We start from the raw sequence: 14,318 nt of genomic DNA on the forward strand, positions 1-14,318 counted from the left end.
TATGCACCTGCCTTAGTCAATAAAAGCTTATGAAATTCAGGATGTCGAGTATCAAACATCTTTGTTACTCTGCGGCCAACAAAATTGCAGAACCAACCGATAATGAATCACAAAACATGAACACAATAGGCAATGCCCTGCATGGCTCATTAGGACGCCGACTATAGGCATGAAATTAGGTAATCAGACAAGCACAAATCAAATGCAAAACAACAAACATTATGTTGTTTTGTAGTGTACATTCGAAGTTACCACGAACTATAAGCCAGCCAATGAGTGGATTACCAAACTTTTATTTGCCATGGCACCTCGGTTTACAAGGGGTGTTCCCAATAAACCCTTTAGATTGTGTGCCCAATTTAAATAGCACATACTATACAGTATAAAAAAAAAAATTTACAATTTCACTTACTCTTTGTAAACCTAAAGGTGGCCCTCACTAGGCACGAGACATCTTTGCAAGGAAAACAAATTTCTATCCCTTTTCGGAATAAATTTACAAGTCGTATTTGCTTTCCAGTGTATGTACAATGGTCCCCCTCTGGGACACATTTGTTTTCCCTACAAAGACCGACCGCCGAGGAGACAGTCGCGACGGGAGCATCGCGACACCAAACTGGAAAATTATGCACTGCACACTCAGAGGTATAGGGCAGACCAGTTTTAAAACAAAAGAACGAGAGAGAAAGCCTCCAGTCCCACCCTTTTTAAAAAAATACATAATCCTCCTGCAGCAAAAAAATAATAATTTAAGGCTAGAAGCTAACACCTGTGGCATCATCAATCTACGTGCGACGCTTCGGTGAGCGGCCAATTCGGACAACGACAAAAACGCAGGTGGAGGAGAGCGCACGGGTCACCGTGAAATCTCGGGAAAGTTCGTACTAGTTCCACATGTGCACATTCACACACGCACACAAAGCATGTGTGGCCGTCCTGCGAGGTTGCTAAACTTAGCTGCAGAGGAGGAATGCTACAGGAGAAAACGTCCAAAGTGTAGCCCCGCTACGACGGTAGCCACTGCTCTAAGAGTCCCCCAAAAAGACTGTCCTTCAAGGCGAGAGAGACACCTTTTTTTTTTTTTTCTTTGTCTGGACAGCATTGATATCACAAGGCGGTGCGCTTATTCGATTTTTAGGATGGACGCTTGGAAGGCTTCAATAGTAATCGCGCAGCTCGGTTGCCGAACTTTCCTAGTCTCCCCACCGTTCCGAGACTACCGCAATTGTTCACTGCCAAAAAGCAGAGCAAGTTGCTTGAGCAAGTACTAGCCTAAACCCCCACAAGTCTGCAAGGCAGGCTGCCAGTTTTGAAAGAGCAGACCACGTAAAAATAATGGACATGCATCACGGGTGGAATCCAGGAGAAGGGTTCAACGAGACAGTTTATACTTTGACGAGCGACAATTTTCGCCGTTACACGTCCCATTTTGTTGTATGCAACAGAACTAACCCAATGTCCTAATTGCATTTATAAAACGAAGTCTAACAAAAAAAGAAAAAAAAACTTCTTTGAAGGCAATTAGTCAGCTGAACCAACCTACCTAAGACAGGTTAAAAGAGCACTCAACACTGGACACACAGGAGGTAAGGTCAATGCTCTTGTTGAAGTGAAGCCCCGGAATACTTTAATATTGCATAAGGTATAGAAAGCTTGGAGCACCAGCTGAGAACCGTTCAGAAGGAATCTAAGCCAGATTGCGCTTCTAGCTAGCTCTGCGTCTCCCACGTCCCTCAGAAACACCCGAACAGCCGCGACCGGTGTAATTCAGGATGCCGTGGGACCCCGCACTATAGAAGCCTCTGGGTTTTCCGCAGATTCAAAACGGAACGTCGCTGCAAGGGCAGCTTGAGAACACCTGCCAACTCCGCCCGAACAGAATGTTTGGCCAAGCTTCTGCCCAATCGTGACACAACCGAGATGTGTCTTCACGTAGCTTTACAATTTGTTACTTTGTGTACAGCATATAAACACCTAACATTTCTCGAGGACACGCGAAGCGAGCCGGAGCCCAAAACAACTTTGTGTGCAATCGACGACACAACAAGCGAGGCAACGATTTAGTCCGCGCTAAACGTTAAAAAACAATCCAAGGAAGACTCGCTCCCGCAGGTACCGGAACATGTGCTGCTGATCATATTTACACGGGGAGGAAACGCCTCTCGGTCGGAAGTCGTTTTGGATGCTGCGTGCAAAACCCAGATGCTTTTGTCGCACCCAAAAGGAACGCACAAAAAAAAAAAAGGGTTTCTAGCTAGGCTTGAAACATTTTAGAAAACTAGAAGAGGGGCTGGGCAAGGGGTAGACCGTCCTCTTGCTTTCTTCCTCGAATTCCCACGTTTGTGACTTGGCACTTTGCTTTCTCGTTGGGTTCGGTACTTGTGTGCCGATTTTTGATGCCGCACTTGACGTCTGCATTGGCCACTTTTTTTTTCTCCTCCTCCTTTTAGTTTTTTGGGACGCGCCGGCGGAGCTGCGTGGAACTTAAGGCACCTAGATGAACGACTGATTATTCCCTTTCTTTGCTTCTTTGCTGCACCGCCACCGCCCCGTCCACCTCGCCGCAGAAAAATGCAACCTTCGTCCTCCGTGGTTCATAGTTTTGATCGGCGAGTTTTCACCCATTTCGTGAAGTTGGCGATTTTTGTCTTCTTTTTTTCTCTTGCAAAGATTTGTTTGCAATACGAAGGGGTAGACAAGCTTCTCTCTCCTCCCATCGGGAAGCCGGAAACGTAGAAACACCGAACGGCAATGCGCACGAGCAAAAAACTGAAACGCCCACGTACACAAACAAAAACAACACGCAAATAAAGCGCTTAGTGGAATCCTACCGGAAACGCGTCGACGTGTCTGACTCTTCTCCACAAAACACCTCGGGGTTCGTTTCCTTGGAGACCTTTGTCGGTTCGGCGTCCCGTTTCCCCTAGGGCAAGGGTGATGCGGCGACGCATGTAACCTGCCAAACCTTCACTTCTCACCCACACACTCGATACAAACGCATAAAAAAAAACAATATAAAAACACTAACGCCGCCGAGCGCACCGGTGTCTCTCTCAACGAGCGGCACTGCCGAGTAAAACAAAAATTAAAAAAAAAAAAAAAATGAGGAAGAGGGGGACTGCACATAGAGAGAGAGACTACTTTCTCAAAGAGCCAGCCGGGGAAAATCTGGAAGAGGGGGGGGGGGAGATTACTGACCACGACCGGGGAAAGGGGCAGCAGAGGCATGGTGGGGAGCGAACGACCCGGTTCCTGGAACTCGGTGGTGTGGGGAGGGGGGGGGGGACTGCAACGGCCTTCCCCACAAACACTATAGTCTCCTCCGACTTGTTGTTTCTCCCGCCACCTTTGCCACACTGGTGTCCGTTGCTTCATCTCCGGCCCGCATTGCGGAGCTCGCTTCCGCATTCCCCTGCTCCCAGGATCGTACGTCTCTCCTCTTTCTTCTCCGCCGTTCCGAGCCGTCCCATGGGTGCCCCCGTCGCTTCTAGGATCCGCCCGGGGTGCTGCCGTGCGCCGTCGCTTCCGTCGCCGCGTTCCGCTTGCGCGGTGACCTGCGGCTGCCGTGGGGGGGCGATCTGCCGTCGGGGGCCGATCAGAACTTGAACCCATCGGTCGGGATCGAAGCGTTGGGGTCGAACTGGTAGCCCTGGTCGGACGTCTGGGGCATCAGCGAGGGGTCTTCGTCCACCTTCGGGGAAAAAAAAAAAGAGCTTGGTTCGGGGCACAGCGTAAGACACTTTTTGGGTGGGAACACGGAGCGTGTCGAACGCCACTTTCCGCTCGGGACGTCTGCTTTGAGCATGCGACGGACGCTCGCGCGAACGCCGTGCCAGATATCTCTCTACTTCAACGTGTTCATAAAACTCTTCTTGCCGTCATTGAGGCACGAAATTAGAATCAATGACGAAGTTGAGTCTAAGCAACATGTGTAGCAGAAGTGTGAAATTCTTTAGGCTACCACAGGCCGCTAATCGAAGTGCCATCTGGTGGCAACCGAGACTAGGAGAGGACTTTATCTAGCAGCCGTGATGCAAGCAATGTCCAGACATGTATATATTTTACACTGAAGTTCAAGGCCGAGGCCGTCGACAAATATGCAGAGTATGAGAGCCTCACTCACGTCGTCCGAGAAATACTGGTCGATGATCTCGTACGCCAGCTTGTAGATTTCTTCGTTTTCGTGGTTTTGCAGGGACTCAATCTTGTCCAGGCCTGAAAGGAAGCACCGAGTACTGCTCAGTAAAACATCTCAATGCTTTTTGACAAGGTGAAACAGAGGATTAAGTTCAGTAATGCTGCAGACATTCAGACTGACCACCCCACACCTCAAGAGGTTTTGTGTTTAGTTGTTTTACCTATATCCCATTCACCCCTAAGCTGAGACTGCAGTGGAAGCTACTTCCCCGTTGGACCAGTGATACGCCTCTCTTTCCCCATGTTATCACGCCACCGACCATGCCCTCGCACGGAGAGCCGGGTCGGGTGGCAAGAGGGAGGCGGCTGATTGGTCCGGTGGGCACGTAGCTCCCACTGTGGTCTCAGCTTAAGAGTAAATGGAGTATATAGTAGTATACCTTTGCTTCATCATGAGGCACTATACAATGACAAAGGCATAACAATAGTCAACACCAAGACTGGAAGGATCCACAAAATAAACAAAGACCACCTCACCCCATACAACACATGAAATCACCAAAGCTGTATGGAACATTGCTTGGGACAACACGCTCAAACCAGATGTGAAACAAACCCCCATGCTCCCTTGTTCGAAGGCCGTCTTTGATAAATGGCAGAGACCTCTCCTGAATAAGAGCACCAATCACCAAAAAACACAATTCTTCTCATTTCTTCCTTCTTTCACGAAGTTCAGGATTACGTGGCAACACCGTTCTGTCCGAGCGGGCTGGATCTTTTCAGCTACTGTTTTAGCACACGTCAAACTTGCGCACTGTGCGGCACTGCTCAACAGCGGCACATCTTTGCCTTTTACAGTACAGTCTAGCCCGGTTATAACGAACCCATTTATAGCGAAATAGCGGTTATAACGAAGGGATATAGATTTCCCATTCCCATTTCTGCATTTTTAATGCAATTTGGGTTCAGTTATAACGAAGTAAATAAAACAGCCTCAGCCGATATAACGAAGACAAATTTCGTGCCGAGCAGATAAAATACTTAGCAATCACAATACTTTTTGACCTTTTTTTTGCAAATTTTGAGTAAAAAACTACTCAAAATTCGGCTGCCGGCAGCCTCCGCAGCGTCGTCTGCTCTCTCTATCGTGTAGCTCCTATAAGATTGCTTCACCGCACCACCTCATGCGCCGCCGTGTCCTTGAAACTTTTCAAAACAAACAAGAAAGAAAAAAAAAATTTCTGACGACATCACTCTCATGCGGCCAATCGTCGTCTCTCTCTCTCTCTCCCTTTGCTGTCACGTGACGGGTACAGTCGCTGGAGCCGCCAGTTTAACTCGGAGTCGGCTGGGGTAGCTAACGCACAGTAGCGTCGTTCGTGTACTCGAGAGAGACACCCGTAACTCTCGCGCAAGGTGCAGGCGTCGTGCAATGCCAGCTCCAGAGTCGCATCGCTTGGAGTTTTGAACACACCGCGACACGGGCAAGGGTGCGCCGAGGCGCTCGTCGTTATCACAGTTATCATTTTTCTTCGTTCTCTGCTTTTTGTATCATACTGACCGCTTCGCTGCTTCTGCCATTCCGACTTCCCCCCGACAACTTTTGGACAACGGACTTACATTAGTGTTAGAATTACACGGAAAAGACTCGGACTGCCCCTTGATTCTTCCGAATCACCGCTTTGTCGACCATGTCGAGTTCCGCGAGCCCCGGGACGTCGACGGGAAAAAGGAAAGTGCTGTCCCTGAAGCTGAAGCGCGCCATTTTGGATGAAGTCTGTAGGAACGTCAAGAAGAGCGATATCGCGCGAAAGTATGATATCGCGCAGTCTACTTTGTCGACGATTATCAAGAACGCCGGCAAGATCGACGCCGTTCTGGATGGCGACGTTGGTGGCGGTGACCGAAAACGAATCCGAGGTGCCACCTACTCCGACGTAGAAGCGGCGCTTTTCAAGTGGTTCGTGGATATCCGTGCGAAGAACATCCCGCTGAGTGGACCACTCATGCTACAAAAAGCAAGGGATTTGGGCTTCGTTCTTCACCACGACGACTTCCAGCCAGGAACTGGATTGCTGCAGCGGTTCGAAGACAGGCACGACATAACGTGCAAGAACATTGTCGGTGAGGCCGCGTCCGTTGACGATCCGTCACTCCAGAAGTGGATGGAAAAGAACCTGGACCGCATCCTTGCAACGTACGCCAACAAGGATATCTATAACGCCGATGAAACCCGATTGTTTTTTCAGCTGCTAGCAGCGAAAACACTGGTGGCCAAGACTAACAAGTGTGTGGGAGGCAAGAATAGCAAGAACCGCATTACGGTGCTCGTTTGTTCGAACGTGGACGGCTCGGACAAGCGCGATCTGCTGATCATAGGAAAGGCGAAGAAGCCACGGGGCTTCGCTAAGGTGCTGTCCATGCCGGTAGCGTACCGCGATAACAAGAAGGCCTGGATGACGCGAGACATCTTCACAAAGTGGATCACCGACTTCGACAAGGCGATGGACAAAAAGAAGCGCAAGGTGCTGCTTCTGTTGGACAACTGCAGCGCTCATCACGTGAATGCTCATCTGAGTGCTGTCGAGGTGCTGTTCCTGCCCCCGAACACGACCGCGAAGCTACAGCCGATGGACCAAGGGGTCATTGCGAACTTCAAAGTCCTCTACCGGCGCCGAGTGATCGAGCGCCTGCTGATTGACATCCGCACCGCCGTTGACCCAGCCAGCCTGAAGGTCCCGTCTGAGAAGGCCATATTCTTTGCGAGCAGAGTCTGGAGGGACATTAAGCCACAGACCATCCTCCACTGCTTCCAGAAAGGTGGCTTTTCGAAGAGCAGCGGTGCTGACGAGAGTCCTGCCGAAAACGGAGCAGTAGCCGCTGATGGTGGCGCAGCAGCGACATGCTTGGGGCGGCTCTGGGAAACGGCAAGCAAGGTCGACCTCGTGCCTCCCGGCGTGGATCACATGGACTTTGCCTTTGCCGACGACGACATCGTCGCTACGGAGGACGTGTCCACCGAGGACCTTGCCAAGAGTGTCTAACCGAAAGTGCCGATGACACTGCCTCCGACGACGATTGTGATGACGGTCGCATTTCGCAGCCAGTGACCTCGGGAGCAGCCGTTGCTGCGGTCGACGTGATTCTAATGTACTTCGGGGGTTCCGATCCGAGCTTTGATCTGCAGTTTGACAAGTTTGAGGCCGCGATCGTTAAACGCTCGCTCGCGAACAGCGTGCAGGGGACCCTAGATGGCTTCTTGCAGAAGGAATAAACACGTTCCCCCAGGTGAACAATTTTTTTTTTTTTCTCTTTAGTTTGGATATAACGAAATAGTGGATATAGCGAAGTGATTTTCAATTCCCGCCGACTTAGTTATAAACGGGCTAGACTGTAATCCCTCATTTTAAAAGTCAATGGGATGGCAAAAAAATTCTATATAAGCGGTACTTCGATAAAAGCGAGACAGCCAAAATAACAACACTGCAAAACACTCCAATCATATATTTAATCAAACAAACCTTGGTTATGGACAACTCGTGGTAGCTTTACCGAGTTAAAAAATAATTAAGTGGAGTTCAGTTCTCCTCAAACTGCTCCAGGCATCGCAAGAACACTGTCACTGCCGCCACACTCCACTTTGTTTCGAAACAGCCCTAGGATGTTTCCCATCTCCGCAGTCGTCGGTGTTTCCCAAGGTACCTCTCAGACGTCGCTTTGTGTTCACCCTGGCCGCACGCAAGGTCTACGATCGCAGCATCCGTGGCAGGAGCAACAACGGAAACGTCCACATCAACAAGCACGAACGAATCAAAGCTATCCTCGGAGGCTTCACCAACACATTTGCACACACGCCTGTAGAGATTATTGCAGCTCTAGGAATCGCCGGCTCGGCGAGCATCCTCGCAAGAGAAAATCCGACGTGCGCAAAGCAGTTGGCAATCTTTTTTCGGGTCGCGGAACCACTTCTTTCTGCATGAGAAATTTTTTAATTCGTCCAGTATGCCTTGCTTGTTTTGCAATATGGTGGATAGTTTCGTACAGCCAATGCCGGAATGTCAAATTCTTTGACTATTTCAGACTTGGGATGGCCACTTTTCTGAACCTCACAGATCTTAGCGACTTTCGGTAAACACCCCCACTCTCCCGTACGACAAACGTGTACGACGCAAGCGGAACATGGGCGCTGCTCCCGCGGCTCCCTGGACGCATTGGTGCGTCGGCATCGGAAGCGATGCTCCGCGCTCTGCCCTCCATCGCCCGTTTGCTCAGTTTTCTCGTTTGCTATTTTCCCAGTTTGCCATTTTCCTCGGTGAAGAAGGGAGAGGGAGGGAACGCAAGGGTCTCCGTGCGCCTTCGTCTAGGATTGCATTCTTTCGGCACCTCTGCCTTCGTAATAAGCGCATGCGGCCGCCGATACACTTAGAATAGTCAAGTCTAAAATGCGTGCGTTTCGGACTGGACCACATTGAACTTCAATAAAAGCGACAAATTCGAAAAAAGTGATTTTGTTATAATGAGGGATTACTATACTTAAAGCATGAAAGACCATTTCAGCTTATATTGGACACAATAGTATGCACACTCAAGGCAAGGAAATGAGCAAACACGCGCAAGCCGGCGGGGTGCGCGCGTGTGCTCACCCCCGCACTCCTCGATGCTGCTGGCGATGGAGTAGAACTGTGTGCCGGCAATCTTGAGGATGTTGTTGAGGCCGTCCAGCACCACCTGTACCACCTGGGGGTCCCTGACCGTGAGGAGGTTGCAAAGGGGGGCCACCACGCCCTGCTCCACCAGGTACGACACCTGGGCCTTGGTGCCACTGATGGTCAGGTTCGAGATGGCCCAGGCAGCCTCCTTCTGCGTCTGGAACTCGCCCTGCAGGCACACGCAAAGGGGAGAGGCACTCGCATTCCCAAGGAACATGCGCAGACTCGGCAGAAACCCGTCACACTCCCACTCTTACATTCGCCGTTGTTTTACCAACTGTCAGGGAAAATCTGTCGACATATCTAATGAAACGAATCCATTCCTGCGGTCCTGCAATCCTTGCATACTGCAATTTTAGCATACTGTAGTCTCAGCATATTCCAATCCTAGAGTACTATGACTGCATCATACTCAAATCCCACCATACTGTGGTCCTAGAAAATTGACTTACAGACTATGACACCAGTATACTGTGGTATAGACATGCTGCGTCCTGCGATTCTAGAATACTGTGATCCTAGCAATAATGGGTGCAGTGATGTGATTGGCCTAAGCCATTTTGGAGCACCTTTTGGAGCAGCCAAAACGGTGTTTTGGAGCAGCAAATGTGGCCTTTGCAGCAACCAAAACAGTGTTTTTGGAGCAGCAAAAGTGTTTTTCGAGCAGTTAAGCCAGTAAGTTTGCAGCAGTAAAAGTGGCTTTTGGAGCAGATATCCTTAGAAAATAAAAATATTTGTTTTAAGTGCTGTACAACCGAAGGGCACTTTGTGTTGTGTTGTGTTTTGATGTGGCGTGTTGTGACGGAACTCGCTGCTTGTGTTTTTGCTGATGAGACATCCCACAAGTGTACAGTGATGTAGGCATTGCCGAGCAATTCCGAAAAACCGCTTGCCACCGGTTTATTGGTTCCCAACGTGCCAGATTTCCCTCAAAAGTAAGGAAAAGTAAAACAATGGATTGCAAGTGTCCCGGCTGGTGCCTCTGTCGCGCCATCATGTTCGTATGCATGTGAGGGCAACTTCGGCAGGCTTGCACTTTCGCGTGCTTCGTCGTGCGAGCGGAGACAATGGGTTGCTTGATCAAAACAAAAAAAAAACTGATCCCCAAAACTGCATAAAAATGTAGCTGTCAAACATAAAAAAAAAAAACTTTAGCGCACGTGCTCGCCAGGCCGGCAAACGAAATACAAACTAAACATAAAAAAAAAGAACCTGAGTTATTGGTACAAGACCACGCGAGCCAGGGTCAAAAAGTTCTTGGAGCGCTTTGTGCAACCACTGAACTCGAGACAAAGAAACACCCTGTGAGAGTTCAGCGTGCAGCCATTGCCTTCTTTGCTAGCTCACTTCTCTTCATCAACTTTCTTTCGCGGCAGATTTTTCCCGTACCGGGGTCCCTCTCGAAAGGAAGCCCACCGAGAGAAACCTAGGTAATCAATACTTCGACACAGCAGTCTTTAAGTTAAAGAGGGATTTTCGTAGTAACGTATGATTTAAACAAGAATAGGAATGTTCATGAACATGCGGCGGTACTTAGTTTCATTTTAGAAAGCGACATATCTGCAGCGACATGGGGATGGCAACACCCGACATCACGCGACCACGGTGACTGGAAGGCAGGGACCAAATATAGTTTTCCCGCGGCTATTGCTTTCAGAAGCGAGTGCTTCAGCTCACAAAGTAACTCCTGCCGTGCAAAAACGTGGTTTTGTTTCACAGCATGACGGCGTGGCTGGTAACTGGCACGCTAGCGTCGGAGCGTCCGCACACACTATCATTAAAAACAAAATAAAAGACGTGAGACGACGAGAGCGCAAGACGCGAGATAACTATGCAAAACCGGAGGGACAATTGATGCTGGGGTACTTTGTGTCAGGCGGCCGCTTGCGCCACATGGCACACTCGTGCTCAATTACTCAGTTTAGTTTAGGTTTTGAAAGGCGATTGAAATTGGGTTTTTGGCGCAGGCTTGGCGCAGATTACCCATATTTTGGCAAAACGTAGCAGGACGTAGCAGGGTTAGCCCCTTGGCACAGTTTGGAGCAACTGGCGCAGCAATCACATCACAGTGAGTGTCAGTTAGCAGCCAGTTCTCTCGTGGGTCGAAGCACAAACAACAAGTCGGCTGAAATTTTCCACGATTCCTTTCTAACGAATCTCAGCTATGGCGCCTTCGAAACCAAGGTAGACAATGCTCTGCACACTCTAAAGAAACCACGCATGCATGGAAACAACGAATTTCAAAAGAATACACCGACCTTGGTTGTCTTCCAGTACGATACGACATCAATTTAACGCATGTTGAGGGCTTGCTAAAATCCTCCCCGCACTTGCAGAATTTTCCTCTTGAACGAAGATCAAACTTCTTAATTATGGCCTCTCACATCTCCATTCGCAGCCTGAATCGTCGGCATTACTATTGGAGCTCCCTTCAAGAATGGAAACTGCCCAAGGGTGAGACCCTTACCTTGCTGAGGTGGTGGATGATCATTGGAATGAGTGCTGCATCAATGACCGCCTGGACTTGCTGGTGGTTCCCTGCCGTGATGTTGGACAAGAACCAGACTGCCTCCTGAAGTTAGAAAGAGCAAGCCGGCACTTTCAGCAATGACAGCCACAAAGTCGACCATGTTTTCGTCTCAAAGCTTTACCACACACAATAAGGCTCAACAAAAAAAGAAAAAAAAAAAAAAAAAAGATAAAATTGCTTTAGTGTACATCCCCATTCAAGATGGCCGTTCCTTTCAGTGAAGGTTGAATCTGGCAAAAGAAAGAACTGCCAGGTTTTTTAGAAACTGATTATTCAGTTCTACTAAAGACTGCCTTCCCTCCAAATCATACATTAAGTGTCTAGTTTGAAGATGAACAAAACAAAACATACTGAGAAAAAAAAAAGCTAAAAGAGATTGTGTTTTTCCTACCGCATATTGTGACAATAAATAAAAAAAAGTAGTCGACCCAAATGCCAGCACTCCAATAGAAGATCCCTGTGCTCAAACACATTCCATACGTCCTCTTGTCTCCTAAGCACCATTCCCGTAAAAAAGCAAAAAAAAACAAAAACAAGAGAACATTTTACAATTGCAAATTGCCTCACCGAGCCATGCTCAATGCCGGCAAGGGTCAGATACAGACAGGAGTGGGATGCTCTAACCCAGACAGAGGGGAGCCACCATTCCCGGACTCCTGGCAGATCCCAACCTGAGCGCAAGCGATGCCTCCGGCAACGAGGGCAGGCAATCAAAACGGTTCTCTGATCACGGGAAGACGTCCCCACGTTGCCCTAGTTCAAGCGTTTCCATGAAAAAAGGAACGGGGACGATCCTCAGATGCACCTCCGCCTCTGCCATTGCGGGCAGACCTCCCGCACGAAGCCGTGAGCAACGATGCGCTCTAAGTAGGGAAGGAAATCCCCAGGAGTCTTTTTCGTCATTCCCCAGCACGCCGGGATCAAAGCACAAGCCCCTAGGTTAAAACCAGCCTGCGAGATGAGTGTGTGAAGACTCTAAAGAAGCAAAAGATCCCCCAAGAACCGAAATCGCCTCAAGTATCGCAAAAAACAATTGAGTGGATAATGGAAAAGCAGAATCATTTACATCCTTCTGTATGTAGGTTTGTGTAAATACTGAAGGAATAACAGGAAAGCAGGATCACTTAATATATTGGTCACCTTTTTCTATGTAGGCCTGTTCTCAATGTAACACCCAATCCTTTTTTTTTTTTTTAACATTGCATAATATATTTTTCATGTAACAAATAGTGTTCCTCAATTTTCGTCCCTAAAACACACTTTTCTTGACGTAAAATGAAGAACTGTAACATTTCTTCTCTCATCCGAAATTTGTAATTTGATCCTAACTTGGTCAAATTCAAAATCCAGTGAACATGTTGGCACTCGCACATCCCAATGGAAAAGGGCAAACCAAAAGGATAAGTGTGAGTTCCACTACCTGCAGTTCCCGCTCACCTTGTTGATCTTCTCCTTGGGGTGTGTGAGCAGCGCGGGGAAGTGAGTGAGGGCGTCGCAGTTTAGGACCACTTGCGTCTGCTCGTCTGTGCCTGTCACAATGTTGCCCACCGCCCTCAACGCTGCCGTCTGAAAAGCAAACCCAAGTGCACGGGTCTCTTGTCATCCCTGCACGCTCCAAATCTTAGAGAAACAAGCCCCCCCACAAGCGCAAACATTTCTCAGGTGCACTAAACAAGAAATATAAATAACCAACAATGTTAAAAAAAAAAAAGTTTGCAGAGTAATTATTTGCTCCCAATCAATTTTAGAGGCAAATTAAAATTACATAAACTGTAATTTCCACTATACAATTCACTTTTTTTTTAAATCTTTCTGTTGGTATGTTTTATGTTGTACAGCGACTTATATGCAGCTGTTTTATAAGTATGGACCTCAACCCCTTGAGACGCATGGCAATTTTGACTGCAGCTTGGGAGGCGCGCCTATTGATGCGTCGTTCTTCAGCTGGTCTTGGGGAGCATGTCTTTAAACGCTCCCTTTTCATTGCGCAGGAGGAAGCACTGTCTATCCCCAAACATCAGAAATAATTTTTCTTTAGAAACCGATGCATAGATGGCAGCACAAAAAAAGTTTGACGAGATACATGTGGTACCAAGAGATATTGGCAAAATGGGGGCAGGGAAAACGTCCCAGTTTGCCAATATTTTTTGGTCATGGAGGTCCCCAGTTAAAAGGGGTTAGCTGTGCAAGACGTAGGCCACACTGACATCTACGACAAAAGAAAAATGGCAGAACACCTGCCGGTGGCTTACTCTTCCAGCGGTCCGAAGATAGTTCGAAGCGTGGTGGCGTATACTCTTTCTCGCTAGTTGCACAATGCAGTGGAGGCCACAGGTAGAAGAGTGAGAAAAGCTGCTTTTGTATGAATTTTGAGTGACGGGCGAATCTCCGAAGGGGTGAAAACCAACAGGGAGGGGGTGCACCAAGCGGGTTGGGGTATGAGGGGAGTTCCCCTTTCCCCTCTTCTCCAGCTGCATGGGTCATGTTCTTGCCCCTGTACCTTTGGTAGTGTTGCAAGCAACTAGTGAGAGTACAAGTCTGTGATTGCAGGAACTCCACATGCCATACTTAGCTGCCCTACGGAGCTACAATTTCCCGGTGTATAAGTCGCAGTTTTCTTCAAATATTTTTCTTGGTGTGTCTTATACAACGATGCAACTTATACGCCTTTCTTTTTAATTCATGGTGCGACGCCACTTTTTTATGCGCCGCGCGCCATCTTTCGTAGAGCACCGTAACTGTGTAGCCATAGGCGGTGTTGCACCCTCCAGGGGGCACTGCTGTCGCCGCACTCTTCCACACTTTTCATAACCGACTCTAAACCGAGAAATTTTATGGTTTCCCCGAAGCGGCTCAATGTGGATAGGCAAGACAGTGAAAATAAAGCTTTTACAGCATGTTATTGACATTGCGCCTAATTCAGCCCTGGTTCCGTATTCTTT

At 48.4% G+C, this 14,318-nt stretch overlaps 1 protein-coding gene across 2 annotated transcripts in view; it reads right to left on the reverse strand.

The window, feature by feature from the left end:
• Positions 1-277: 277 nt before the first annotated feature.
• Positions 278-14,318, reverse strand: part of LOC8025606 (importin subunit alpha-3) — a 29,653-nt gene continuing 15,612 nt past the window's right edge. For both annotated transcript variants that reach the window (XM_040215874.3, XM_040215875.3), the window contains exons 8-12: positions 12,814-12,942; positions 11,314-11,418; positions 8,781-9,015; positions 4,124-4,215; positions 278-3,691 (exon numbers count right to left, since the gene is read on the reverse strand). In XM_040215874.3, coding sequence (XP_040071808.1) covers positions 3,596-3,691; positions 4,124-4,215; positions 8,781-9,015; positions 11,314-11,418; positions 12,814-12,942 — 657 coding nt within the window. In that variant the 3' untranslated portion in view covers positions 278-3,595. The remainder of the gene's footprint in view (positions 3,692-4,123; positions 4,216-8,780; positions 9,016-11,313; positions 11,419-12,813; positions 12,943-14,318) is intronic.

Source organism: Ixodes scapularis, unplaced genomic scaffold (assembly GCF_016920785.2).
Source record: "Ixodes scapularis isolate PalLabHiFi unplaced genomic scaffold, ASM1692078v2 PGA_scaffold5__190_contigs__length_132052651, whole genome shotgun sequence".
NCBI classification, from domain to species: domain Eukaryota; kingdom Metazoa; phylum Arthropoda; class Arachnida; order Ixodida; family Ixodidae; genus Ixodes; species Ixodes scapularis.